At 46.5% G+C, this 27920-nt stretch overlaps 2 protein-coding genes across 2 annotated transcripts in view; one reads left to right on the top strand and one right to left on the bottom strand.

Annotated features, from left to right (window-relative positions):
• Positions 1 to 6666, bottom strand: part of TAMALIN (trafficking regulator and scaffold protein tamalin) — a 35883-nt gene extending 29217 nt beyond the window's left edge. Inside the window, exon 1 of the mRNA XM_070740546.1 lies at positions 6292 to 6666. Coding sequence (XP_070596647.1) covers positions 6292 to 6447 — 156 coding nt within the window. The 5' untranslated portion in view covers positions 6448 to 6666. The remainder of the gene's footprint in view (positions 1 to 6291) is intronic.
• RBMS2 (RNA binding motif single stranded interacting protein 2) overlaps positions 1 to 27920 on the top strand; it is a 547749-nt gene that overhangs the window by 503083 nt on the left and 16746 nt on the right. The gene's annotated exons all lie outside the window — the stretch shown is intronic.

Raw genomic sequence — 27920 nt, 5'->3', positions numbered from 1 at the left:
TAATGTTTCCCTCTTATTAGTACCCTTCTCTTGTATATAAACAGCGTTATTTCTATGTATACCACCAATACGTACTTGACAAAATAAAATAAATAAATAAAATAAAAATAATAAAATAGAGTACTAATGTTTTAAGGCTTTAGGTACCAATGTATTTTGGTTCTTCCTTTCATCTACCTGTAAGAACCTTACCCCCAGTGAAGGGCTACCAAAATCTTTACTACCACACTGTGGGCATGGCTTATGCATTTTGTTTCAACATCTTTCAGTGCAAATTGGGTGCTCTGGGGTGGAGCTCCAAATTTTGCTACTGGAACTGCGTTCCTGACTGTACCCGTAGGAGCCCATCACTGCTTACCCCCCAAATAAAGCACACTACAGGTAATCCTTGACATGACCGCAATTGAGCCCAAAATGTATGTTGCTAAGCCAGACATTTGCTAAGTGAACTTTGTCTGATTTTTCTTGCCGGAGTTGTTAAAGTGAATCACCCCAGTTGTTTAAGTTAAAATAAGTGAATCTGGCCTCCCCGCTGATTGGCACAGGGAGCCATATCTGCTGGCATACGAGCCGTTGCCCTAGCTCAGCTCCAACATGCATGTGTGTGCCAGCCAGCTGCTTTTTGGCTTGCACGGAGGCTCTGGGAGGGCGTTTGTGGCTTCTAGAGAGCCTCAGGGGGGATGGGGGAGGACGTTTTTACCCTCCACCGGCTCCAGGGAAGCCTTTGGAGCCTGGAGAGGGTGAAACACGAACCTATTGGACCCATTAGAAGTTGGGAAACAGGCCGTTTCTAGCCTCCAGAGGGCCTCCGGGGGGGGGAGAGCTGTTTTCACCCTCCCCAGGCATTGAATTATAGATGTGGGCACTCACGCATGCATGATATTGCACATGCATGCTCTCTCGGCACCCGAGGACAAAAAGGTTTGCCATCACTGCCCTAGGGACTTTGGGCAGCTTACAATCAAAAATATAACATCAAATAATACTAAAAACCGATAAAACAGTTTAAAAACAATTAAAATAAAACTATAAAACAGTTTTTACAGCCCTGTCTATGCATTTTACAGAGTCAGCATATTGACCCCAAACAATCTGGTTCCTCATTTTACCGATCTTGGAAGGAGGAAAAGCTGAGTCAACCTCGAGCCGGTCAGGATTGAACTCCAGGCAGTCGGCAGGGTTTGCCTGCAATAGTGCCTTCTAACCACTATGCCACCACCACGGCTAGAATATACTGTATCACATAGCTGGAGGTAGAAGCCATCCTCGAAAGCAATGTGATTTACCGTAAGTGTTTCTTATTTGGGAACTCCCATGCTTGGCAATGAGCACAGGAAACAGAAATCAAAATATTGCCGCTAACCTCAAACCAGCAGGGATGCTGAAGGGGGAGAAACAAAACCCTGAACATTAGGCTATAAGCCAGAGGTCTTCAAACATGGCAACTTTAAGACTTGTGGACTTCAACTCCCAGAATTCTACAGCCAGCTATGCTGGCTGTAGAATTCTGGGAGTTGAAGTCCACGAGTCTTAAAGTTGCCAAGTTTGGGGACCCCTACTATAATCCATTCCATGTGGGCTCATACAGTCCATGCCTCCTCCCCTCTTTCCCGTAATTGTTTCTTCCCAGTTACGTCACTTCTGTTCTGGACAAGAGTGATGTCACGAGTCGTCAATGTGTTTCAGCACAGACGTCACCCACCACGTTGGACAGCCTGCCGCCTCTCTCTTTCCATTTGGAGGGTGATAAATAAATTAGAGAACCCGCTAAGCGGATGGTCTGTCAGGGGGAAAGCCACAGCCACCAAGTCACAGCAGACCGAGTTTCTTTTTAACAGCTTTTGCATGTGCGCACAGTAGCAAGCAGCTATAACCACAGAAGGCTATTATGGGACACGAAGGGCCGTCCAGGAAACGAGCCCGTGTTTCCTTTTAACAGTAGTTGCAAACAAAGCTCATGAAGTGGATGAAAAGCTGGTTTTCTGAAATGCAATCTGAAGTTCCTAAATTACAAATATAATCTTTTTTCTTTTAAAGTGCCCCCTTGACATACAGGTAGTCCTTGCCTCACGCCCGCAATTGAGCCTGAAATGTCAGTTGTTCAGGGAGACATTTGTTGAGCGAATTTTGCCCCATTTTACAATTTTTCTTGCCACGGTTGTTAATTGAATCACTGCAGCTGATAGGTTAGTAACCCGGTTGCTAAATGAATCTGGCTTCCCTATTGTTTGTCAGAAGATCACAAAAGGCGATCACATGACCCTGTGACACAGCAACGGTCATAAATACGAACCAGTTGCCAAGCATCTGAATTTCGATCACATGACCACGGGGAGGATTCTAAGGTCGTAACTGGGGAAAAGCAGTCACTTTTTTTAGCGCCATTGTAACTTTGAACGGTCATTAAATGAAGTGTTGTAAATCAAGGACTACCTGTATTGCATTTAATTTTGCTTTAGACAGGATAGATAGGGAGTGAGGGTGGGATTTTCACTCAAACATATAGTTCAGGGGTTTTCAAACTTGGCCCCTTTAAGACCTGTGGACTTCAACTCCCAGAATTCTTCCCTCAGCCATGCTGGCTGGAGAAATCTGGGAGTTGAAGTCCACAAATCTTAAAACCGCCAAGGTTGGAGACGGCTGATATAGATGAAAGCATCCGTGAGTGCAAAAAAAAGACTTCCATGTGTTTTTAGAATATTTTCATGATATATAAATGGCACATATATCCATGATAGGTTTTGATTAATTCTGAATAGGCCTACCAGAGGTTCTTGGCTTTTCTGAGTAGCTTCCTGTAAGCATTTTAATCTTGCCCTTTATTGAGACAAAGAAGGGCTGTTGTGCCATTATCCCCTCTTTCATCCAAAAGAGAGAGGGAGGGAGGGAGGAAGAGAGAGGGAGAGGGAGGGAGAGAGAGAGAGAGAGAGAGAGAGAGAGAGAGAGAGAGAAGACCACACCAATTAATTCACCGCTTAAGCCACAGTCATAAAAATGATGTACTGGAGGCAGCAGCATCTGTGACACATGGAGATTTGTTAAAACGAGCCCCAAGAACATAAACCGTAGTCACTTGGTATTGAGGCCAGAAGTATTCCAACACCTTCCCCTCAAAACACAGTCAGAATTGCCAACCTAACATCTGAGAAATAAATTTAGATACAGAACTTGTTTCATAAACCTTTACCGAAAAAAACAGCACTGTATTTCTTTCCATTTCAATTTCCCAGAAGCATTGCATCCCGGCACTTATTTTCCCACCTTGCTAGCTGTGAATTATGGAAGCTACATACAGTCTAACTCATCAAGAAAGCACTAGGATGATTTGGAGAAGGGGGTGGTTTTAAGGAAGTGTGGATTCCCCCTCCCCTCCCCTTCTTCTTACGCACTTAGAAGTTTCCAAAGAATTCAGCCATAATGGCAATATCTAGCAATAGATAAAGATTAGTCTGCATTAGTTAATAGCTCACTGGCTGATCTCTACTGGCTCCAGTTGCAAAGTGAACTACAGTACTTCTTCCCCTCAATAAATGAGTCTCAAAAGGAATGAAGTCAGGAGTTAACAGGAATCAATTTTGGGGCGGGTGGCTTGGGAGCTCAGTTCAAGTCCCTGCACCGAGAATTCTTGAATTACTGGGCTTTTTGCTTTGTACCGAATTAATCAGGGTTCAATGAGGAATAATAATAATAAAATAGATTCTGTAACTAGGAGGGGAACAGTAACCACAGAATTTGAGATGTTGAACAGATGGACATATTTCTTCTTCGCCACATTGCCTTCCTAACGATTCCCTCCAGAGAGCAAGAAACCCATGCAAACAATGAAACATCTGAACACCACAACCTCATGTTTTACATTTGTGTCTAAAAAAAGAAGAGCACCATTCTTGCTTATTCAAATATGTATCCCACAAAGTCCAATAGGATATGCAGTCAGGTAAATTTTCTCACGGGATATGACACATCAGCCACACACATTTTGGAGATGTAAAAAATAAGTTCAGTGAGCACATACATGTGTTGCTTTTCCATCTACAAAATCAGCGGCAAAGGTAACTAGCTGGACCACAGAGCAGTTTCCCCCCAAAAAAGGATCTCACAGAAGCCCCTCCCTTGGTAGATTCAAGTTCCCAAAGTGGTTTGCCACCCATTCATTTTTATTTACAATGCTACTTCCATGGACTGGAAGCTATCAGTCAACTACAAGTTTAAATTGCCTCCAGATACTAAATGGTAACAATCAAAAAGAGGCTGCTAGCCCACCCAGGAGATTTGGTCCCCTAGCTTATTCCAGCAAATCCAGGAGAGTTGATTCAATCTCAGGATTAACAGAGTCCACTACAATAGAAGTCACCAACCTTTGGCAACTTTTAAGACTTCAACTCCCAGAATTCCCCAACCAGCCAATTCTGGGAGTTGGAAGTCCCCAAGTCTTAAAGTTGCCAAGGTTGGAGGCAGGAGGCCGTTGAGTGAATGATACAGGGTTTTTTAAAACTGTTTTTTATATTGTTTTTATATGATATTTTATTGTAAGCTGCCCAAAGTCCTTCAGGAGTTGGGCGGCATACAAATTAGATAGGTAGGTAGGTAGGTAGGTAGAGACAGACAGACAGACACACATACACACACACACAGACAGATAGACAGTCAGATAAGTAGGTAGGTAGCTAGACAGATAGATAAATACAGTACGTAGGTAGATAGACAGACAGATAGATAAGTAGGTAGGTAGGTAGACAGATAAGTAGGTAGGTAGACAGATAATGTCGTTTGGCGGGTCCCAGGGGAAGAGCCTTCTCTGTGGCGGCACCGGCTCTCTGGAACCAGCTCCCCCCGGAGATTAGAACTGCCCCCACCCTCCTTGCCTTTCATAAACTCCTTAAAACCCACCTCTGCCATCAGGCATGGGGGAATTGAGACATCCCCCCAGGGCCTGTACAATTTATGTATGGTATGTTTGTGTGTATTTCTGCTTTAATAACGGGTTTTTTATGTTTTTAAATTATTAGGTTTGTCATTAATTGTTTTATTGCTGCTGTGAGCCGCCCCGAATCTACGGAGAGGGGCGGCATACAAATCTAATAAATAAATAAACAAATAAAATAAGTAGGTATGTAGGTAGATAGACAGATAGGTAAATAGGTAGGTAGGTAGATAGACAGACAGACAGATAAGTAGACAGACAGCAGACAGACAGATAAGTAGATAGGTAGACAGACAGATAAGTAGGTAGGTAGACAGACAGATCGATAAGTAGGTAGGTAGGTAGATAGACAGATAGATAAGTAGGTAGGTAGATAAGACAGACAGATAAGTAGGTAGGTAGATAAGACAGATAGATAAGTAGGTAGGTAGATACAGATAGATAAGTAGGTAGGTACGTAGATAGACAGATAATTAGGTAGGTAGGCAGATAGGTAGGTAGATAGATAGACGTCTGCCTGTCTGTCTGCCTGCCTGCCTGCCTGCCTGCCTGCCTGCCTACTTACCTATCTCTGCACTACAAGGAATTTCTGGTGGCTCCGTGGGAATTCAGTGCTCCGGCTTTCCACTTTCCACCATCCCCACCATAGAGAGATGTTAAACTTTTGTCAGGAAAGGTGGGCTGGGATGAGTTGGGGACGGCTAAGCCTCCTACATCCAAAAGTACCGTAGGTGATGCTCTAGATGGAGATGCTCAATCTTCCAGATCACGGTTGTCACCCCAAAGGTGCTTCGCTCCTCAGCACCCTCCCCCTCCCAAGAGGAAGCTGGACTTTCCTGATTTGTTTTTGTTTTTTTCTGAAGACCCTGAAGGTCTTCAGAGAAAAACCCAGAAAGTCCAATTGCCCCCTTGGAGGGGGGAGGAAAAAAAATAGTAGTATCTTCGGGACTGGCGCAGGTGATGGAAGGAGAGGACCGCCTTGACCCCGAGCAGATCCCGGGGTGGGGTGGGGGCGCGAGGAGAGGCGATACACTGGCAGAGAATGAACGGTGAGGCGAGAAGCCTGATGGAGAAGGCGGGACGGGGCAGCCAAGGGCCGGGCGTGCTCTCCTCCTTAATTCCCGGGAGGAGACAGGCATAATGGCAAAGACGGGCGGCTATAGACAGACGGGCGGCTATAGACAGACGAGCGGCGGCAAAAGGCGTTCGCCGCTGGGTCCGCAGCAACGAGACACACCCAGGACTGGACGAGTGTGCGTGTATGTGTGTGTTTGAGGAGGCTTGCGCGTGTGCAGCGCTGTCTTCCTTCCCGCCGCGTGCGTCCCCCCCACTCCGGCAGGGCGGCGTCCCTCACGTCCCCCACTTACCCTCCTGGCTCGGGGCAAGGTGCCCCCCGAGGCCGCCAGCGCTTTCTCCAGCTCCGACGCTCGGCTCCCGGGAGCTTCCGAGACGGCCATGCCGGACGCCGTTTCTCGCGCCGGGGGTTGCCCGGGCCGAAGGCGGCGAAGTCTCCGCAGGGTCATGGCTGAGGGAAGGAGCGGCACGCAAAGGAAGCGAGGCGGACTCGCCGCGCGCCACCCGAGGCTCGTCTGGGCTCCGGGATTCGATTGTTTGGACGGGAGGGGGGGGGGTGTTGAAACCCGCCCCCTCCGCCTTGGCTCGCCTCCGTTTGCAAAAGACGGGGCCGCCGAGGCCACGCCCCCGTCTCCCTGAGGCCACGCCCCTCGGCCGGCAGCTCCGCGAAAACTCCCCTTTTGTTGAATTGGCAGCGCTGCGTTTTTAAATAGCCGGGCTCGCGGCTCTTCTTAAAGTCTGGACGGAGGTATACGAGACCCCGGGGGTTCTTTTTCTACATCTGGCCCACTCGGTCCATTCTTCCCGGGAACGCTCCCCCCCCCCCACACACTTCGGGAAGGAAGGCAACTTTTCCAAGAGGGAGCGGCGTCTGAAGTTTTTAGAGGGTCCGGGTTTTTCCCCCCTCAAGCCGCTAGTCCTCAGTGTTCTGTTCTAAGGGACGAAGCTGGGCGTGTTTGCGGGGAGGTCGCTTCCTTTGGAAACCTTTGAGGACGATATTGAAGAAGCGAACGACGGAGGCCCCGTCGTTTCAGCCGTCTGCGGGCAGCCGCATTGCTTTTTTGAAGTGGCCCGAGGCTGAGAAACCGGATCTTGTCCTAAGTCTAAAAACGTAAAAAATAAAATAAAGAGAACTTTGCGAAAACCGCTTAAAAAGCTTTAAAGGGCACTGTCTGAAACGAGTTCTTGTTTTCTCACTGTTATATGTGTGGGAAGACGAGAAGCGATCCTGTCCGAAACGAAAGAGATGCACAAGGAATCTTTTTCCTTTCTTTAAAAAAAGTTTTTTAAAAAATTTTCTCCTCTATACATCAAATATGAAGCGTAATAAAGAAATCACCCAATATACATTGCTTTGGCTTCAATCTACACTGCTCAAAAAATCAAGGGAACACTTGAACAACACAATATAACTCCAAGTAAATCAAACTTCTGTGAAATCGAACTGTCCACTTAGGAAGCAACACGGATTGACAATCAATTTCACATGCTGTTGTGCACATTCAACTTTGTACAGAACAAAGTATTCAATGAGAATATTTCATTCATTCAGATCTAGGATGTGTTTATTTATTTATTCATTTATTGGATTTGTATGCCGCCCCTCTCCAGAGACTCGGGGCGGCTAACGGCGACAATAAAACAGTGTACAATAGTAATTTGGTATTGATGATTAAAAATCAATTAATATAAAAACCAAACATACATACATACATACATACCATGCATAGAATTGTAAAGGCCTAGGGGGAAAGAGGATCTCAATTCCCCCATGCCTGGTGGCAGAGGTGGGTTTTAAGTTGTTTACGAAAGGCAAGGAGGGTGGGGGCCATTCTAATCTCTGGGGGGAGTTGGTTCCAGAGGGCTGGGGCCGCCACAGAGGAGGCTCTTCCCCTGGGTCCCGCCAGGCGACATTGCTTAGTGTTCTTTGAGTGTTCCCTTTATTTTTTTGAGCAGTACAGTTACATTACCATAAACGAAGCATAATACAGTAATACCTCATGATACGAACTTAATTGGTGCAAGGAGGAGGTTCGTAAGATGAAAGGTTCGTAAGACGAAACATTGTTTCCCATAGGAAACAATGTAAAGTCAATTAATCCGTGCAACCAAAAAACCCCCCCGCAAAAAAACGCCTTTCCGGCTGTTTTAAAATGTGACAGCCGGCCTGGGGGGCTTGCCAGCACCCCCCCAAACCCCGAACCCGGCTTCGGGGGGGTGCTGGCAAGCCCCCCCAGGCCGGCTGTGACTTTTTAAAACACCCGCACCGCTTCGCAGCTGTCTCCTGAAGCCGAACGCTAAAGCCGAACTTCCGCGTTCGGCTTTGGGAGACAGCAGCGAAGCGCCGCGGGTGTTTTAAAAGGTCGCAAGCCGGCCTGGGGGGCTTCCCAGCAACCTCCCGAACCGAACCCGGGGTTCAGCAAAATTTTGCCTCTTCTTACGAACTTTGTTCGAGTTATGAACCGGCGTTCGGGAGGCTTCTGGGAAGCCCCGCCGCCTGGCTGTCACCTTTTAAAACAGCTGCGCGGCTTCCCAGCAGTCTCCAAACGCCGGTTCGTAACTCGAAAAAAGTTCGTAAGAAGAGGCAAAATTTTTCTGAACCCCGAGTTCGTATCACGAGTTGTTCGTAAGACGAGGGGTTCGTATCTTGAGGTACCACTGTATACGAAAAACCGAAAATACCTTTTATTTTGCTTCAATCTACTATCCGTGTCTGCCAGATAACTTCCATTATCTTTTCACTCAACCCTCCTTTCCCTTCCTCTTCTCTTCTCCCATCATTTGAAAAAAAATTATTTTTGTCAATCAAGTATAAGATAGTAGTTTATATAAACATAACATAGAAAGTAATGATAAGAAAAAGACAATAGGACAGTAGGACAGGGAGGGTAGGCACAGTGGTGCGCTTATGGACGCCCCTTACAGACCTCTTAGAAAACAATTGTAGATAATCTAAGGTTGACGCTTTGCTGGCTGAGGAACTCTGGGAGTTGAAGTCCACAAATCTTCAAGTTGTCAAGGTTGGAGAACCCTGATCTAGATCACAATTTCAAAACTTTGGGAATTGAAGTCCACGTGTCTTAAAAACTGCCAAAGTTGAGAAAACCTGATCTGTGGATGGTCCCCAAATTCTCTGTGAAGTTGCATTACGGTACAATGGAGGTTCTTCATGAAACTTCTTCCTAGTTAAGAGACTGGTTACAAGCGGTGTGCCTCAAGGGTCTGTTCTGGGTCCTATTCTTTTTAATATGTGAGTGACAGGGGAAGGTTTGGCAGGGAAGGTTCGCCTACTTGCAGATATTCATGGAGGCATCTGTAATATGGCAAATGATTTAACTTTACTAGATAAGTGGTCAAAACAATGGAAACTGCAGTATAATGTTTCCAAATGTAAAATAATGCACTTGGGGAAAAGGAATCTTCAATTGTCTTACGAACTTAATTGGTTCCTGGAGGAGGTTCGTAAGGCGAAAAGTTTGTAAGATGAAACAATGTTTCTCATAGGAAACAATATAAAACCAATTAATGCGTGCAAGCAAAAAAAAATTCGCAAAAACGGTGCTCTGCTGGGCGCCGGCGCCCGGCTGTCACCTTTTGAAACAGCCGAGTGCTTCTCGGTTTTCTCCCGAACGCCAAACTTGGAAGTTCGGCAAAAGTTCAGGTTTGGCGTTCGGGTTCGGAGAACGCCGAGAAGCCCCGCTGTCCGGCTGTCACCTTGCCAGAAGAGCCGTGGAGATGTCGGCCGGTCGGGAGGCTCAAAGGGAGGTGGGGAATCCCAATAGGGAATTCCATGGGCGGAGCTTTGATGTCACAGAGATGTCCTTCCTGGAGTCCACGTTTCGGCCGGCCAGGAAGGACGTCTTCGTGACGTCAAAGTTCCGCCCATGGAATTTCCTATTGGGATTCCCCACCTCCGCTTGAGCCTCCCGACCGGCTGACAGTTCCGGGGCTCTTCTGGCAAGGTGACAGCTGGGCGGCGGCATTTCTCAGCAGCCTCCCGAACACAAACACCAACTCTGAACTTTTGCCGAACTTCAGGGTTCGGCGTTCAGGAGAATGCCAAGAAGCCCCCTGGCTGTTTCAAAAGGTGACAGCTGGCGGCGGCGCTTCTCCACGGCCTCCTGAACCCGAACTTTTGCCGAACTTCCGGGTTCGGCGTTCAGGGCGGCGGGTTCGTAAGGTGAAAAAAGTTCGTAAGAAGAGGCACAAAAATCCCAAACCCCGGGTTCGTATCTCAAAAAGTTCGTAAGATGGGTTCATATCACGAGGTATTACTGTATTGCATTGACAGTTCTGTACTAGCAAAAACTTCAGAAGAGAAGGATTTAGGAGTAGTGATTTCTGACAGTCTCAAAATGGGTGAACAGTGTGGTTAGGCAGTAGGGAAAGTGAGTAGAATACTTGGCTGCACAGCTAGAGGTATAACAAGCAGGAAGAGGGAGGTTGTGATCCTGCTGTATAGAGCGCTGGTGAGACCACATTTGGAATACTGTGTTCAGTTCTGGAGACCTCACCTACAAAAAGATATGATAAAACTGAACAGGTCCAAAGACAGGCTACAAAAATGGTGGAAGGTCTTAAGCATAAAACCTATCAGGAAAGACTTAACTCAATCTGTATAGTCTGGAGGACAGAAGGGAAAGGGGGAGGACGTGATTGAAACATTTTAATATGTTAAAGGATTAAACAAGGTTCAGGAGGGAAGTGTTTTTAATAGGAAAATGAACACAAGAACAAGGGGGCAGAGTCTGAGGTGAGTTGGGGGAAAGATCAGAAGCAACGTGAGAAAATATTATTTGACTGAAAGAGTAGTAGATGCTTGGAACAAACTTCCAGCAGACGTGGTTTGTAAATCCACAGTAACTGAATTTAAACATGCCTGGGATAAACATAGATCCAATCCTATGATAAAACACAGGAAATAGTATATGGACAGACTAGGTGCCGTCAGTCTTCTATGTTTCTAAGTGTCTTCTGTTTTGGCCTGCACACGGGACGCTTTCAGGATGTGGCGCAAGACTGTAAAGCCACAAATGAATAAACATTCACATTTCAATGTCTGTGTGGAAAAACCTGGGAAGGATGTATGGTAAGTTAGCGCCTTCTAGCGTCAGCAAGGATAAATTTCAGAGGAAACCTTAATTCTCAGAAAAGACTGTTCAGAGAAGCCTGCACTGTTATAGGCTTATTCAATTATATACCTCATTCATTTACAAGTAGCGAAGTTCATTGTTAGTTCTACAGCTGTCCATTTTGTATTGAGTTTGTTAGATTTGGGGTTGAATGGAGAGGCGGGACTCCAGTATAAGAACATCAGTTCTTTATTGCAGGTGTAGGCAATACATTCTTTCAGGCTGGCTGACAGTGGTCACCTTTTAAAGGGCTGTCAGGCAGCCTGACCACCGACATCATCTTATTTTTCCCACCGTTCGAGTTCACCACTGAGCAGTGGCACGCTAAGGCTACTGTTTAACTCGGACCAGTGTGAAAGCCTTTGCTTTTGGCTTCACTCCCTAGTTCAATTTTGGTCACCACACTATAAAAAAGACATTAAACCTCTAAAGAAAGTACAGAAGAGAGCAACCAGAATGATAAAGGGACTAGAAACCAAGACATATGAGGAAAGGTTGCAGGAACTGGGCACAGATAGTCTAGCGAAGAGGAGGTCCAGGAGGGACATGATAGCAGTCTTCAGATACTTGAGGGGATGTCACAGAGAAGAGGGGGTCACATTATTTTCCAGGGCACTGAAGGGCCAGATTAGGAGCAGCGGATGGAAGGTGACCAAGGAGAGATTTAACCTGGAAATAAGGAAGAACTTTCTGACAGTGAGAGCGATCAACCAGTGGAACAGCTTGCCTGCAGAGGGTTTTGAATGCCCCATCACATTCAAAAAGAGATTGGACTGCCATCTGTCTCAGGCAGGGGTAGGCAAAGTTGGCTCTTCAATGACTTGTGGACTTCAACTCCCAGAATTCCTGAGCCAATCATGCTAGCTCAGGAATTCTGGGAGTTGAAGTCCACGTCATAGAACAGCCAACTTTGCCTACCCGTGGTCTGGGGTGATGTAAGGTCTCCTTCTCGAGCAGGGAGTTGGACTAGATGACCTGAAAGGTCCCTTCCAACACAGACAGACAGATAGATATTCAACACCCTTCCCTTCCAGAATGGAATGTATCAATAAGAGTAGGATAGAATCATGCAGGCGAACAGGATGTTGGTATGTGCAATTTGACCCGCACAATTCCTTTAGCCTGTGCAGTCTGACCTGCTACTGCAGAAGGAGCCGCCTGGAACTCCTCCTGGGGCATGGCTGACTCCACCCGGGCCAAGCTCTCCGGAGACCCATGCTGGACCTGTTGCTCTTCAGGTGGGTGGGTGCGTATTCTATTCCGGCTTGAGGGTGAGGTCTGCTTTCGTTATCGGGCAGGCTGGCTTCTATGGGTGTTTTGTATCCTGTTCAGGGTGGAGCACTGTCTATTTCTTATTGTGTTTGGGGTTCTGTTTGGGGTAGAGTATCATTTGCCTGTCTTAGGGTAGAGTTATCTATTCTTCCCCGGAGTTGATCCTACATTGTCTTCTCCAAATTTTTCTGTGTTCTAATTCTACTTGGTTGGGGGGGGGGGTTGCTTACATAGTTGTTGACATAGACCAGATCTCTTATACCAAATTACCGGATTTGCCTGGTCATGTAGAGGGGGATTTCTGCATTGTAATTTAGGTGTAGCCTGTCTAGTGGAGACCTAGGCTTGCAGCTCTTGCAGGACTTCAGTTTGTGGCTAAACTAGGCATTATGAGTTGGGTCAATAGGAATTGGTCTATTTCAGTCTACCACTTCTCAGGATCCATTCTTGCTAGAGCTTCCTTAGTTGATCTAACTATTCATTCTACTTGTCCATTGCACCTGGGTGGAAAAGGGCCTACCAAGGCATGTCTTATCCCGTTCCTGATTCAAAATGTTTTGCTGTGAATTGAGCTTACGGATGGATAACAGTCTTCTCTGTAAGCGGAGATCTCTCAGCCCAAACACAAATCTGTCCCTCATTGAGTCTTCTATATTGCTGAACTCACAGCGAGCTGCGGCTTTTCACGGGGCAACAACATATTGGTTTATTGTCTCACCTTCTGTTGCTTCCTGTGGTAGAATTCATGTTTGTACACCATGGAAAAGTGTACCGGTGCATAATGTGCTTGCAGCAAATCTTGTAGCACCATCCACATAATCATCTTTAGGGGTTCTGGTTCCGAAGGGTGCTTCAGCCATGTCGATGACTTCTGCTCTGCAGTGGCTGAGGAAACTGCTTTCTTCCTCATGTCCGTCAATTCTATTAGAGCATTGACTTCGAAAAAGCACTGAAATTGGAACATGTGTTTGTCCCAGTTATTTTGCTGGACTGAATGGAGGTGGTGGGCCATGTGTGGTCATCTTGATGGCCAATGCAGCATTTCAGCTTCTGCGGTAATGGCCGATGCCATGTGGATGCCTGGTTCATTTCCAATGTCCTTTGTTCTCTTCAAGATCCCACCTTCGTCACCAGTGTTAGATTTGGGGTTGAATGAAGAGGCAGAACTCCAGGATCATGACTTCAGCTCTTTATTGCAGATGTAAACAATACAACTCTTCCAGGCTGGCCCACAGCACTCTTGTAAAGGGCTCTGTCAGGCAGCCTGGCCAATGACATTGTCTTATTTTTCCTGCCGCTCAAGTCGACCAATGAGCAGTGGCATGCTAACTCTGCTGCTTAATTCGGACCACAGTGAAGTATTTGTTCCTGGCTTCACTCCCTATTTACATATTCAACACAGCTGTTCTATCGCTCTCACCAGAAGAGATAGCACATCATCCACACTAGCGTCTACTAATCTGGAGTCATCTAGATCAGGGTTTTTCAACTTTAGGAATTGAAGTCCACATGTCTTAAAAGTAGCTGAGGTTGAGAAAGCCTGGACTATTCCCAGATTCTCTTATTAGGGGAGTTGCACAGAAACCTTGACTTCATCCCTCAGGCTGCAATCCCCCAAAATAAATGTGTACCAATGTATGAAACAAAGCATTTAAAAGATGAGTGAGATAGAAATGATGATTGAGAAGTTTAGGATTAAAATAAAATATTTTAACATTTTATACCACCAGGCAGGGGTGGGTTCCACTTATCTTCGCCACCAGTTCACATCGTGATCACTTGCTTGTGCATGTCCTCTCATTCAATTTCACCTCCACTCATGCTCAGAAGGTGGTTTTAGCCTGAAACACAGCTTAGGAGTTGATCAGCTGTGCTTTGGGCAAAGAAATAAAGGTCAGTATTAACCTGGGGGGTGGGCAGGCGGCCTTTCTCCCAAGCAGAGAACGAGGAGAAACCAAATAGAAACATAGAAGTCTGACAGCAGAAAAAGACCTCATGGTCCATCTAGTCTGCCCTTATACTATTTTCTGTATTCTATCTTAGGATGGATATGTTTATCCCAGGCATGTTTAAATTCAGTTACTGTGGATTTATCTACCACGTCTGCTGGAAGTTTGTTCCAAGGATCTAACTACTCTTTCAGTAAAATAATATTTTCTCATGTTGCTTTTGATCTTTCCCCCAACTAACTTCAGATTGTGTCCCCTTGTTCTTGTGTTCACTTTCCTATTAAAAACACCTCCCTCCTGGACCTTATTTAACCTTTTAACATATTTAAATACAGGCAAATTCGCCAAAAATTAAGAAAAAAAGATGGTGGTGTGCAAGGACCAGCACCGACAGAACCGGATCAATTACACCAACTTTACATCATCAGTGGGTTGCTAACGGTTTGGGCAATCTGGTCCAAAATGGGAAGAACCCACTCCTTCTTCCAGGTCTAAAAGAGATAAGATTGACTTTATTTCAATAATGCCACTTATAAATGAGATGAAAGTTTCCAGTCTGTGTTGATTTGGGGAGCCATGTCACCTGCTGATGTTGGTCCACAGTGCTTCATTAAGTCCAGGGTCAATGCAGCTGTCTACCAGGAGATTTTGGAGCACTTCATGCTTCCTTCCACAGACAGGCTTTATGGGGATGCTGACTTCATTTTCCAGCAGGATTTGGCACCTGCTCACACTGTCCAAAGCACCAAAACCTGGTCCAATGACTGTGGGATTACTGTGCTTGATTGGCCAGCAAACTCACCTGACCTGAACCCCATAGAGACTCTATGGGGCATTTGCAAGAGAAAGATGAGAGACATGAGACCAAACAATGCAGAAGAGCTGAAGGCTGCTATTGAAGCATCCTGGTTTTCCATAACACCTGAGCAGTGCTACAGGTTGACAGCTTCATGCCACGCTGCATTGAGGCAGTAATTGCTGCAAAAGGAGCCCAAACTCACTACTGAGTACATATGCATGCTTATATTTTTCAGAGGTCCAATATTGTTTTATGTACGATCCTTTTTTATTGATGGCATGAAATATACTAATTTTCTGAGACTGTGGATTTGGGGTTTTCATGAGCTGTACCCCATAATCATCAAAATTATGACAAATCACAGCTTAATTTTTCTTGCCTTGCGTGTAATGAGTCTCTCTCATATATAAGTTGCACTACTGAAAATAAATGAACTTTTGCATGATATTCCAATTTTTTTAGTTTCACCTCTTCATCATGATTGTGCACAGCCATAATAAAAGTTCTTCAGAGTTCATTTTGGAAGCCCAGATAACCTTAATTTAAAACATTTATGTTCAGAAATGTCTTTATTCTCAAAGAATTGGAGTCAGGATCCGAATCTTAGCTTATGACATCCTGCTTTCGTGGGAAAATATTAGAAAGAAAGAAAACCCCATTGTATTAACATAAAAGGAAGAACTGGTTTCTTTTTCATACAATTCCCCTCCCTTCCCCAATATTATTATTTTTATTATTATTACTTGGGTTTGTATGCCGCCCCTCTCCGAAGACTTGGGGCGGCTCACAACATGTAGAAACAAATCATAAGTAATCAACAATTTAAAATTTTAAAGATTTAAAAACCCCCATATACTAACAGACACACACACAAGCATACCATATATAAATTAAACGTGCCCAGGGGGAGATGTTTCAATTCCCCCATGCCTGACGGCAAAGGTGGGTTTTAAGAAGTTTACGGAAGGCAGGAAGAGTAGGGGCAGTTCTAATCTCAGGGGGGAGTTGGTTCCAGAGGGCCGGTGCCGCCACAGAGAAGGCTCTTCCCCTGGGGCCCGCCAACCGACATTGCTTAGTTGACGGGACCCGGAGAAGGCCCACTCTGTGGGACCTAATTGGTCGCTGGGATTCGTGCGGCAGGAGGCGGTCTCAGAGATATTCTGGTCCAGTGCCATGAAGGGCTTTAAAGGTCATAACCAACACTTTGAATTGTGACCGGAAACTGATCGGCAGCCAATGCAGACTGCGGAGTGATGGAGAAACATGGGCATACCTAGGTAAGCCCATGACTGCTCTCGCAGCTGCATTTTGCACGATCTGAAGTTTCCGAACACTTTTCAAAGGTAGCCCCATGTAGAGAGCATTACAGTAGTCGAACCTCGAGGTGATGAGGGCATGAGTGACTGTGAGCAATGAGTCCCGGTCCAGATAGGGCCGCAACTGGTGCTAAAATAAAAATACCACAGTATCATTCTGTCTTTAATATTATACATGCACAGCAGAAAGGATAAAATTATAAGTCATAGTTTAGTTTTCCATAACCGATTATTACAATATTACAATGAGCTTGATTGTATTGTAAGGCAAAGCCAGCAATTATTTTGATGGAACAAGTTCTGGGCTAGGTCTCCACAGCTGATCTTAATTTTCAGAAAGGAATGAAGAAGTCAACAGCAACCAAGTGCGAAGCAAAGACAAACACAAGAGTGTAGCAGCTGTAGAAAGATCACTCAAGAGACAATTATTTGGTATTTTGGAACTCCCCCTAGGACTGACGTGCGCAACACATGGATTTTTCATTCGGGGTTGTTGTTTGGAACAACTGTCATTTCAAGAATAGTCAGTGGGATTTCCTTGCTTGTCTTGTTACGCAGCTTCTTGCGCAGAAGTGAGGCCGTAGATTTATAGTCGTGTGTATTAATACAACGCAAACGTCTGATGGCTAGAAAACCTTTTCAATGAGCTCAAGTTGGAGTTAAAATTAATTGAATTCAAAAGCTTTTTGAATAATAGTGGTCACTCCAATAATTCAAACATTGTACAGTGGTACCTCTACTTACAAACTTAATTCATTCCGTGAAAAGGTTCTTAAGTAGAAAAGTTTGTAAGAAGCAGCAATTTTTCCCATAGGAATCAACAATAAAGCAAATAATGTGTGCGATTGGGGAAACCACAGGGAGGGTGGGGGCCCTGTTTCCTCCCAGGAGATTCCTAGAGAGGCCCCACAGAGGCTTCTCCCCACCTTTTCCGGACCTGTTTCCTCCCAGGAGATTCCTAGAGAGGCCCCACAGAGGCTTCTCCCTGCCTTTTCCTGTTAGTTTCGGAGGCTCAAGTTTGTAAGTAGAAAATGGTTCTTGAGAAGAGGCTTTCTTGAGCACCCGGTTCTTATCTAGAAAAGTTCGTAAGTAGAGGCGTTCTTAGGTAGAGGTACCACTGTACATAGATTGAATACAAGGAATCCAAATCGTTATCTGTTCCAAGATTTACAATAGCTGGAGAACCTGATCAGCACAATGGGAAGGCATCCATTCTCAGAGAAATTATCTGAAAAAGAAAAGCCACATTGTTCATTGGTTATACATCTACTGGTAGCCCTTGCTTAACAATGGAAATTGGAAGCAGTATCTCCATTGTTTAGCGGTGCACCCGTAAAGTGGGTTATGACATTACTGCATCACTTAGCAACAGTAATTCTGGCACTCTTAGTTGTTGATCTGCAGTGAGGTCTGAAGATCATTAAGTGAGGACCACCTTGTAACTTCCTGCCAGTTTCCAATAAACAAAGTCAACAGGGAAGCCAGCAAGACCCAGGGAGGCTGACAGACAGGTAGATGGCTGCTGCTGGGAAGTCGAGGGTATGTGGGTGACAGGCAATCTCAAAATCCATTTGCAGAAAATCTTTAGAAATATGTTTTCAGTTTTCCATTTGGCTTCTGATACTGTGCCAGAATGTTTCTGTAATGAAACTAAAACGAAGTAAAAATGAGGATTTGAAGGGTAAGAAAGTCTATGGAATCTTTTCACCTTATGTTCTGCTTCTGTCTATTACTGTTGGTTGTTTTACAAATACATAGGGAAGAGGAATAAAAGGGCAGAGTGGTCTTATAAACATCTTCATCAGGATTGTGCACAGCCATAATAAAAGTTCTTCAGAATTCATTTTGGAAGCCCAGATAACCTTAATTTTTTATAGTTTAGGGATTGAAATCCATCCAGAAGTTAATACATGCAGGAGCTTTAAAACATTTATGTTCAGAAATGTCTTTATTCCCAGGGTAATTTAAATTTACTTGGATTTTAAATCCTAAAATTTCTCTGAGACGATGTGCCTAATCCTGCAGCTTTACTTTATTCCATATTTTACACGAGCTTAATCCCTATGTCCAAATTATATTCAGAGGGTTATAAAGGGTTATGATATAGATCACATGGAAATCAAGAGACTGATTTCTATGTGATCTATATTGTAACATTTCATAGTCCTTTGTTATTTAACAACCATAGCAGACATAAGATAACATGCATAACTTTTTAAGAAATAACATGGTTTATTTTTGGCTTAGTACAATGTCTGAAACCAGCTTAAGAAATAAACCATGAATTACTTTTGCAGCAAGTCATATCTGGGAATTAGAACAAGGTCATGGTTAGAACCCCTGGCTTATCATAATCTTGTTTTGAGTCCAAAGCTACAACTTTTGTTTCTGGCATCAACAGATAATTGAGGAAAACAAGACAGAAATGGGAAAACACACTTTGTTTAAATGCTTATTTACCAGACCAACTCTGATTTACTCCTAATTTATCCTGGCCTCAGAGTTATGTTAATACACCCATCAACTCAGAAGCATTTCCGGTTCCGGTTCGAGCGGTGGGGAGATGGTGGGTCCGCCGCTCCCTTGAACAACGGTATATCGTCGGAAAATGTTGGTCCAGGATGGAAGGTTGTCTGTTGTCGCTGTTGCTGCTGTGTCCCCCACTGCAGAGCTCTGAGGCTGGGGCTGGAGGCGCGTGGGTGACTGCGGAGCGACCAGCTGGGACGCGGAACCAGCTGGGACGCGGAAGATGGCGGCGGTGCCTGGCGCAGAGTTTTGACATCGGAGGGAAGAGAGCGGCCGAGAAGATGCAGAGCGACTGTCAGGCCGAGCCCCCCGACCCGGCCCGACAGATGGGAGCAGACGGTGCCGAGATGGTGGGGGCCGGGGGGTGTTGTAGGCACCGAAAAAGACCGCAGCGTCGAGAGGTGGCTGACTGGGACGCGGAAGATGGCGGCAGTGCCTTGCGCAAAAATTAAGAAACACCGGAGAAGGAGGAAGGAGGAAAGTGGATGGTCTTGAAAGAACGTGGAGCCTGGAGTGTGGGGCCACTGATGAACGGATGAACTGACACCCCCCCCCCGACCTGGTGAGTGAGAGTGACCAGCGTTGAGGCGGAGAGAGACCAGGGGAAATGGAGGCGACGAAGAGCGACCTGTTGCCAGTGGAAGATCATTGCAGGTGGGGTATATTTGGAATAACACCCCCCCCGCCCCCCCTTCCTGCATGGCACCAGCGGGTGAGAGCTGCTGGTGCCAAGGGAAGATTAGGTGGGAAAGACTGTGGAGACGGGCTTGCTGGACGTTGGAATCAGTGAGGAGAGGGAGACTGGTTGTTTGGGACTATTATGGCCAATTGGCCTAGGGACATTGCTTACATTAACTTTGCAAAGGACTATCTTGGTTTGTCCCCCCCTCCCCCCCCTTCCTGGCTTCTATCCACTATTATGCACTTTACAGAAGATCCATGCCCCCTAGTGGACCGGCTGGAAAAAAACAACAGCAGCTTTTAAAGACTTTTTTAAGATTTAAGTTATATTGAAGACCTACAAAGACACTACACCTGGGCCGATTGATTAACCGATGATTAGCTAATAATTAATATTAAGAACTGATTTTATACCATTTTTACCATTTTATACTATTAACCATTATTTATATTGTGTCATATTTATCAGCATTTTTATCTATTATTAATCTAATCCTTTTTTAATACTGGGGGGGCTCTCTAATTAATGGATGAATGGAGTAGATTCAATGTTGTGCATGGAATGAATGACTGGTATGAGTGTGATGGTTGGGGTGGGTGGGAGTATGGTATGGATGGGATGAGTGACAGTAGTATGAGTGATAGAGGGCCGGAATATCCCTGTGTTGCTGGGGAGAGGCAGATATGGCGGGGGTCACAGAGTTAGCCATTCCAGGGGAACGAGAGACCGTTGCTTAATAACGGTCCCTTGTTCCAGCTCTGTGAGCCCAATCTTGGGTACTGGTGATGAGTGAACTCTGGCCCTGGGCTCAGGTTGCTGCTGCTTAATGCCAGGTCGGTGGTAAATAAAGCTCTCCTCATCCGGGATCTGATCCTGGATGAGGAGGCCGACCTGGCATGTATTACTGAAACCTGGCTGGGCCCAGAGGGAGGTGTTCCTCTCTCTGAAATTTGCCCAGCTGGGTTTCAGATATGGCATCAACCTCGACCCCAGGGAAGGGGGGGAGGAGTGGCTATTATAGCCAGGGAGAGCCTTTGCCTACGTGGACTCATTGCTCCGGAAATTGCAGGTTGCGAGTCACTCTTGATGAAGTTGGACTTAGGGGTTCAGGTGGGCTTATTTCTCACGTACCTGCCTCCCAGCTGCGTGTCAAAAGCCCTGCCTGTGCTACTCGAGGAGGTAGCCGGGTTGGCGGTGGAGTTCCCCAGACTTATTGTCTTGGGGGACTTCAATCTGCCGTCACTCGGCGAAACCTCTGGGTTGGCACAGGAGTTCATGGCCACCATGACAGCCATGGACCTGACTCAAGTAGTACGGGGTCCGACTCATGAGGGGGGGCACGCACCTGACATGGTATTCCTTTCCGAGCAATTGAGTAATGGTCTGAGACTAAGGGGCTTAGAAGTAGTGCTTTTGTCATGGTCACAGCCATTTTCTACTACGGCTTGACTTCCTGGCTCCAATCCTTCCCCGCAGGGAGGCGGAACCAATGAAGATGTTCCGCCCCAGACGCCTGATGGACCCAGAGGGCTTTCAGACGGCGCTTGGGGTTATTCCAGAGGCACTCATCCACAGTTCGGCGGAGTCTCTTGCGGAGGCCTGGAATACGGCTGCTGCGGAGGCTCTCGACCGGATTGCGCCTTTGCGACATCTCCGTGGCGCTAGACCCCGTAGAGCCCCATGGTTCAACGAGGAGCTCCGGGAGTTGAAACGCCAAAAGAGACGTCTAGAGAAGCGATGGAGGCAGAGTAGGTCTGAATCTGATCGAACACTTGTAAGAGCTTTTATTAAGACTTACAAAGTGGCGCTCAAGGCGGCAAGATGCGCGTACCATGCCGCCTTGATTGCATCAGCGGAATCCCGCCCGGCCGCTCTGTTTAGGGTGACCCGCTCCCTTCTTAACCAGGGGGGAGTTGGGGAGCCCTTGCAGAGTAGTGCCGAGGAGTTTAACACGTTTTTCGCTGATAAAGTCGCTCAGATCCGGGCTGACCTCGACTCCAATTGTAAAACAGAGTCGACTGACAACGAGTCAGTCGAGGTGACTGGGGCACGTACTTGTCCACCTGTCTGGGAAGAGTTTGATCTGGTGACACCTGATGAAGTGGACAAGGCCATTGGAGCTGTGAGTTCCGCCACCTGTTTACTGGATCTGTGTCCCTCCTGGTTGGTTTCGGCCAGCAGGGAGGTGACACGGAGCTGGGCCCAGGAGATTACCAACACTTCCTTGGGGAGGGGAGTTTTTCCATCACTCTATAAAGAAGCGCTTGTGCGCCCCCTCCTCAAGAAGCCCTCCCTGGACCCAGCCGTGCTTAATAACTACCGTCCAGTCTCCAACCTTCCCTTTATGGGGAAGGTTGTTGAGAAGGTGGTGGCACTCCAGCTCCAGTGGTCCTTGGAAGAAGCCGATTATCTAGGTCCCCGGCAGTCGGGTTTCAGGCCCGGTTACAGCACGGAAACCGCTTTGGTCGCGTTGATGGATGATCTCTGGCGGGCCCGGGACAGGGGTTTATCCTCTGTCCTGGTGCTCCTTGACCTCTCAGCGGCTTTCGATACCATCGACCATGGTATCCTTCTGTGCCGACTGGAGGGGTTGGGAGTGGGAGGCACTGTTCTCCAGTGGTTCTCCTCCTACCTCTCCGGTCGGTCGCAGTCGGTGTTAGTGGGGGGTCAGAGGTCGGCTCCGAGGTTTCTCCCTTGTGGGGTGCCTCAGGGGTCGGTCCTCTCCCCCCTGCTATTCAATATCTACATGAAACCGCTGGGCGAGATCATCCAAGGACATGGGGTGAGGTATCATCAATATGCCGATGATACCCAGCTTTACATCTCCACCCCATGCCCAGTCAACGAAGCGGTGGAAGTTATGTGCCGGTGCCTGGAGGCTGTTGGGGCCTGGATGGGTGTCAACAGACTCAAGCTCAACCCGGATAAGACGGAGTGGCTGTGGGTTTTGCCTCCCAAGGACAATCCCATCTGTCCGTCCATTACCCTGGGGGGGGAATTACTGACCCCCTCAGAGAGGGTCCGCAACTTGGGCGTCCTCCTCGATCCACAGCTCACATTAGAACAACATCTTTCAGCTGTGGCGAGGGGGGCGTTTGCCCAGGTTCGCCTGGTGCACCAGTTGCGGCCCTATCTGGACCGGGACTCATTGCTCACAGTCACTCATGCCCTCATCACCTCGAGGTTCGACTACTGTAATGCTCTCTACATGGGGCTACCTTTGAAAAGTGTTCGGAAACTTCAGATCGTGCAGAATGCAGCTGCGAGAGCAGTCATGGGCTTACCTAGGTATGCCCATATTTCACCATCACTCCGCAGTCTGCATTGGCTGCCGATCGGTTTCCGGTCACAATTCAAAGTGTTGGTTATGACCTTTAAAGCCCTTCATGGCATTGGACCAGAATATCTCCGAGACCGCCTCCTGCCGCACGAATCCCAGCGACCGATTAGGTCCCACAGAGTGGGCCTTCTCCGGGTCCCGTCAACTAAACAATGTCGGTTGGCGGGCCCCAGGGGAAGAGCCTTCTCTGTGGCGGCACCGGCTCTCTGGAACCAACTCCCCCCGGAGATTAGGACTGCCCCTACTCTTCCTGCCTTCCGTAAACTCCTTAAAACCCACCTTTGCCGTCAGGCATGGGGGAACTGAAACATCTCCCCCCGGCATGTTTAATTTATGCATGGTACGCCTGTGTGTGCGTCTGTTAGTATATGGGGTTTTTTAAATATTTAATATTTTTAAATTTGTCTGTTTACTTATGATTTGTTTCTACATGTTGTGAGCCGCCCCGAGTCTTCGGAGAGGGGCGGCATACAAATCTAAGTAATAAATAAAATAAATAATAATAAATGCTTGTTGTAGAAACATAGAAACATAGAAGACTGACAGCAGAAAAAGACCTCATGGTCTATCTAGTCTGCCCTTATACTATTTTTTGTATTTTATCTTAGGATGGATCTATGTTTATCCCAGGCATGTTTAAATTCAGTTACTGTGGATTTACCAACCACGTCTGCTGGAAGTTTGTTCCAAGGATCTACTACTCTTTTCAGTAAAATAATATTTTCTTATGTTGCTTTTGATCTTTCCCCCAACTAACTTCAGATTGTGTCCCCTTGTTCTTGTGTTCACTTTCCTATTAAAAACACTTCCCACCTGAACCTTGTTTAACCCTTTGACATATTTAAATGTTTCGATCATATCCCCCCTTTTCCTTCTGTCCTCCAGACTATACAGATTGAGTTCATTAAGTCTTTCCTGATATGTTTTATGCTTAAGACCTTCCACCATTCTTGTAGCCCGTCTTTGGACCTGTTCAATTTTGTCAATATCTTTTTGTAGGTGAGGTCTCCAGAACTGAACACAGTATATGTACTTGAGGTTCTACAAAAATTATGGTCAACTGGTCACACTTCAATCTGATTTGTTAAAATATCAACGAGAATTGCTGCTCTCTACATGCTGTATGACTTCTGATGAGGTTGTTATCATGCAGTTCCCAGTATTATTCTGTGCTGTTTTGTTGTTGCTGCTGGAGGGAAAAAAAATCTGTCAGAAAGGGGGGAAATTCCATACTTCAATATCTTGTTATTAGCAATTCTGCATCTGAAGGCACCAGTCGTGAAAGTGAAGACCTGTTTATAGAGAAAGCTTGTGATAAATGTTAGGGACTATAGCAGACTTGATTATTCCATTTCCCTCCCTTCCCCCCATCCATCTCTGAACAGTGTAAGGAGGCACAAAGCTCCTCATTCATATCATACAAAATTAGATGCTCAATACGCCCATCTCCCTACAGCAGTGTTTCTCAACCATGGTAGCTGGAAGATGTGAGAACTTCTAAGTCTCAGAATTGCTCAGCTACACATCTTCCAGTTACCATGGTTGAGAGCAGTGTTCCCTCTAACTTTTTTTGGGGGTGGGCAGAAAAGTATAGTGTCTGAGCGGCAGTCCCTTCGGGACTGGGCGGCACAGAAATATTAAATAAACAAACAAACAAACAAAAAACCCACCCTGTTTTGCCTCAGAGAATTTCAAAATAAAATACTGTACTGTGTGTCTATCACAGTGAGCTCATAATAGGGCAACTCTATCAATATCAAAATGCCACTTAAATAGTTGAGCTAGTTTCAAACTAGATTTTGATTTTCTTTCTCTCTTCCTTACTCCCATTCTTTTTCTTTCTCTTTTCCTTCCTCTCTTTTTTCTATCTGTTTCTCTCTCTTCCTCTCTCTCTCCTTCCGTCTCACTCTTTCCCTCTCGGCTTCTGGGCAGGTTTGAAAAACTCTGAGTTGATGATGATTTTTAAGTGAGCAATTGCTCACTGCTCAGCTTAGAGGGAACTATGGTTGAGAGTAAGCTTTAATCCCTACTATTCTGCCTGGGGTCACAGTATAATTACCGTACTTTTCAGAGTATAAGATGCACCTTTTTACCCCCCAAGAGGGTGAAAACTTGGGTGGATTTTATACACCGAATGTAGCCCCACCCAGCCACCTCTACCCTTTGGCCCCTGCCTCCCAGCAATTTACCTCCTTGCAGCAAAAAGCGCAGAGCCTGATTATTACTAGCAACTCATTATCAGCCTCAGGACCCACAGCTGATTCAGGAGGCTGCAGGCAGGACACCTGCTAAAACTGAAAGTGAAACTAGCTGCAAGGAGAAAATTACTGGGAGGTAGAGGCAGAATTTTATTTTCTTGTGCTAATCAAACTGCTGAAATTGGATTCATTATTGTTCTAGACCAGTGTTTTTCAACCGGTGTGCCGCGGCACACTGGTGTGCCGCGAGACATCATCAGGTGTGCCGCAAAGCTCAGCTTCTGAGACCGGAAGCTGAGCTTTATTATTCGCGCCCAGCTGGAGCTTCCCAGTGTAGGCGGCAAGAAGTGTCCTTTCGGGCCCGGCGGGAGGGCAATGGCAGCAGGAACGGGAGGCTGCTGGCTGCAGCGGCCCCGGGCAGATGCTGGGGATGGCAGCGGCGAGCAAGAGCTCCAGGGCGGAGCCACCGGCAGCACCCCGCCCAGCTGGAGTTTTCCTGGCGGGGGGTGGCAACAATTGTCCTTTGGGGCCCGGCGGGAGGGCAATGGCAGCAGAAACAGGAGGCTGCCGGGTGCAGCGGCCCCGGGCACCGTTCCCTGTAGGCTGGGCACGCCTGCGCCCCCCAAACTGCCTCCCCCGCGCACCCTTTTCCAGAGCCGCACAGGGAGCCGCGGCCACTCGCCCGCCTGCCCGATTTCCCTCCGCGCGGCTGGGGACGCGGATCCACCGCTCTCGCCAGCCCGATCTCCCTCCACCCAGCTGGGGAGGTGGATTCGCTGCTCCCGCCAGCCCGATTTCTCTCCGCGCGGCTGGGGACGTGGATCCACCGCCCTCGCCAGCCCGATCTCCCTCCACCCAGCTGGGGAGGTGGATTCGCCGCCCCCGCCAGCCCGATTTCCCTCCAGTGGCTGGGGACGTGGATCCACCGCCCTCGCCGGCCCGATCTCCCTCCACCCAGCTGGGGAGGTGGATTTGCTGCTCCCGCCAGTCCGATTTCTCTATGCCTGGCTGGGGAGGTGGATTCGCCGCCCCCGCCAGCCCGATTTCCCTCCAGTGGCTGGGGACGCGGATCCACCGCCCTCGCCAGCCTGATCTCCCTCCGTGGGGGGGGGGGCATGAACCGACGACCGGAGGCTGTCCGTCCGTGTTGGGTGGTGCAGGGCAGGCACAGGCAGCCCCAGGGGAGAACAAGGGAGGGAGAGAAAGGAAAGAGAGAGAAAGGGAGGGAGAGAAAATTGAATGAAGGAGGGAGAGAAAGAAAGAGTAAGAGGTAGAAAGGATAGAGAAAAAGGAAGAGAAAGGGAGGGGGAGAAAGGAAAGAGGGAGGAAGGGGGGAGAGAAAGAAGATATGAAGGAGGGAGAAAAAGAAAGAGAGATAGAAAGGAAAGAGGGAGAGAAAGGAATGAGAGAGAAAGGGAGGGAGAGAAAGGGAATGAAAGAGGGAGGAGTGAGAGATAGAAAGGATAGACAGAAAGGGAGAGAAAGGAAAGAGAGAAAGGGAGGGAGAGGAAGGAGGAGACAGAAAGAGGAAGGAAGGAAGAGAGAAAGAAAGAGGGATGGAGAGAGAAGGGAAGGAAGAGAGAGAAAGAGGGAGGGAGAGAGAAATATAGCGAAAGGGAGGAAGAGAGATTTTTTTTGTCCAAACTTTTTTAGCCCCCCCCCCCTCAATGTTCCCCAGGATTTTGAAAATATGAAAAATGTGCCGCAGCTCCAAAAAGGTTGGGAAACACTGTTCTAGACAACCTAACAAAATGAAGAAGCTTTTTAAAATAAATGCTTGATCTGAAGAGGCCCAGTGCTATTGTATTTTCTTTTAAATAGCAGAGAATAATGTATACTTCCAGAAAGCCACATCAATTTTAACAGCATCTGTAAAAGTATAATCTGAAATATAACAATGTCTTGTTTTAGTATTAAGATAAGGCAGCTGAGTTAAACCCTGATTTAGTCATGTTTGAAGCAGATCTATTTAAATAATTGGGAGGAGTTAGTGTGACTACATTTAAGAAAACTTTCTGGTATTAGTATACTGCCATAATGTACATTTCTCCAATTCTTTGTTATTTCTCTGGGTCAGGCCAGGCACACATGTACATAAATATACAGCAAACAGTGTATATCATCTCTATTGTTTGTTGTTTGCTGGGAGGCAAAGGCAGAATTTTTTTCCTTGTTTTCCTCTTCCAAAACTAAGGTGTGCCTTATACTCTGGTGCGTCTTATACTCCGAAAAATACGGTATCTGGAATTAACCATGAAATTGACAAACTGATCCAATCCCACATTTATACCATTTAATAGTTCAAGTATTTATTACAGAGGATTAATAAAAACTTATCAGAGGAAGAGTATGAGCAACAATAAAAATCAATTCATAAATATTCCCTAACCTATGTGTAATTGATGCACCACTTTTTAAAGTGACAGTATTACAACACCGACAAAAGATAAAGGTCCATTTCAGTCATGAGTTGTTTTTTTTGTATGCTACTCCTGGGTGAAGAATATAAAACTGTTCAGTTCTGCTATATACAGTACTGTTTTGTTTGTCCTTGCTTGGTTGTTGATTCAGATGTGACAATTTTCTCATTCCAAGGCTATTATTCCTTTTAACAGCTGTTTTAAATACATTCTAAGATGTTCTTGCTGGGAATTCTTTTCCAGTTTGTTGGACCTGACAGATTCAAAATCTGTAGAACCATCTTTCTC

The sequence above is a fragment of the Erythrolamprus reginae genome, chromosome 2, assembly GCF_031021105.1.
Source record: "Erythrolamprus reginae isolate rEryReg1 chromosome 2, rEryReg1.hap1, whole genome shotgun sequence".
Taxonomy (NCBI): Eukaryota; Metazoa; Chordata; class Lepidosauria; order Squamata; family Dipsadidae; genus Erythrolamprus; species Erythrolamprus reginae.
Note: the sequence above shows the minus strand (reverse complement) of the source record. Positions and strands in the feature narration are given on the sequence as shown.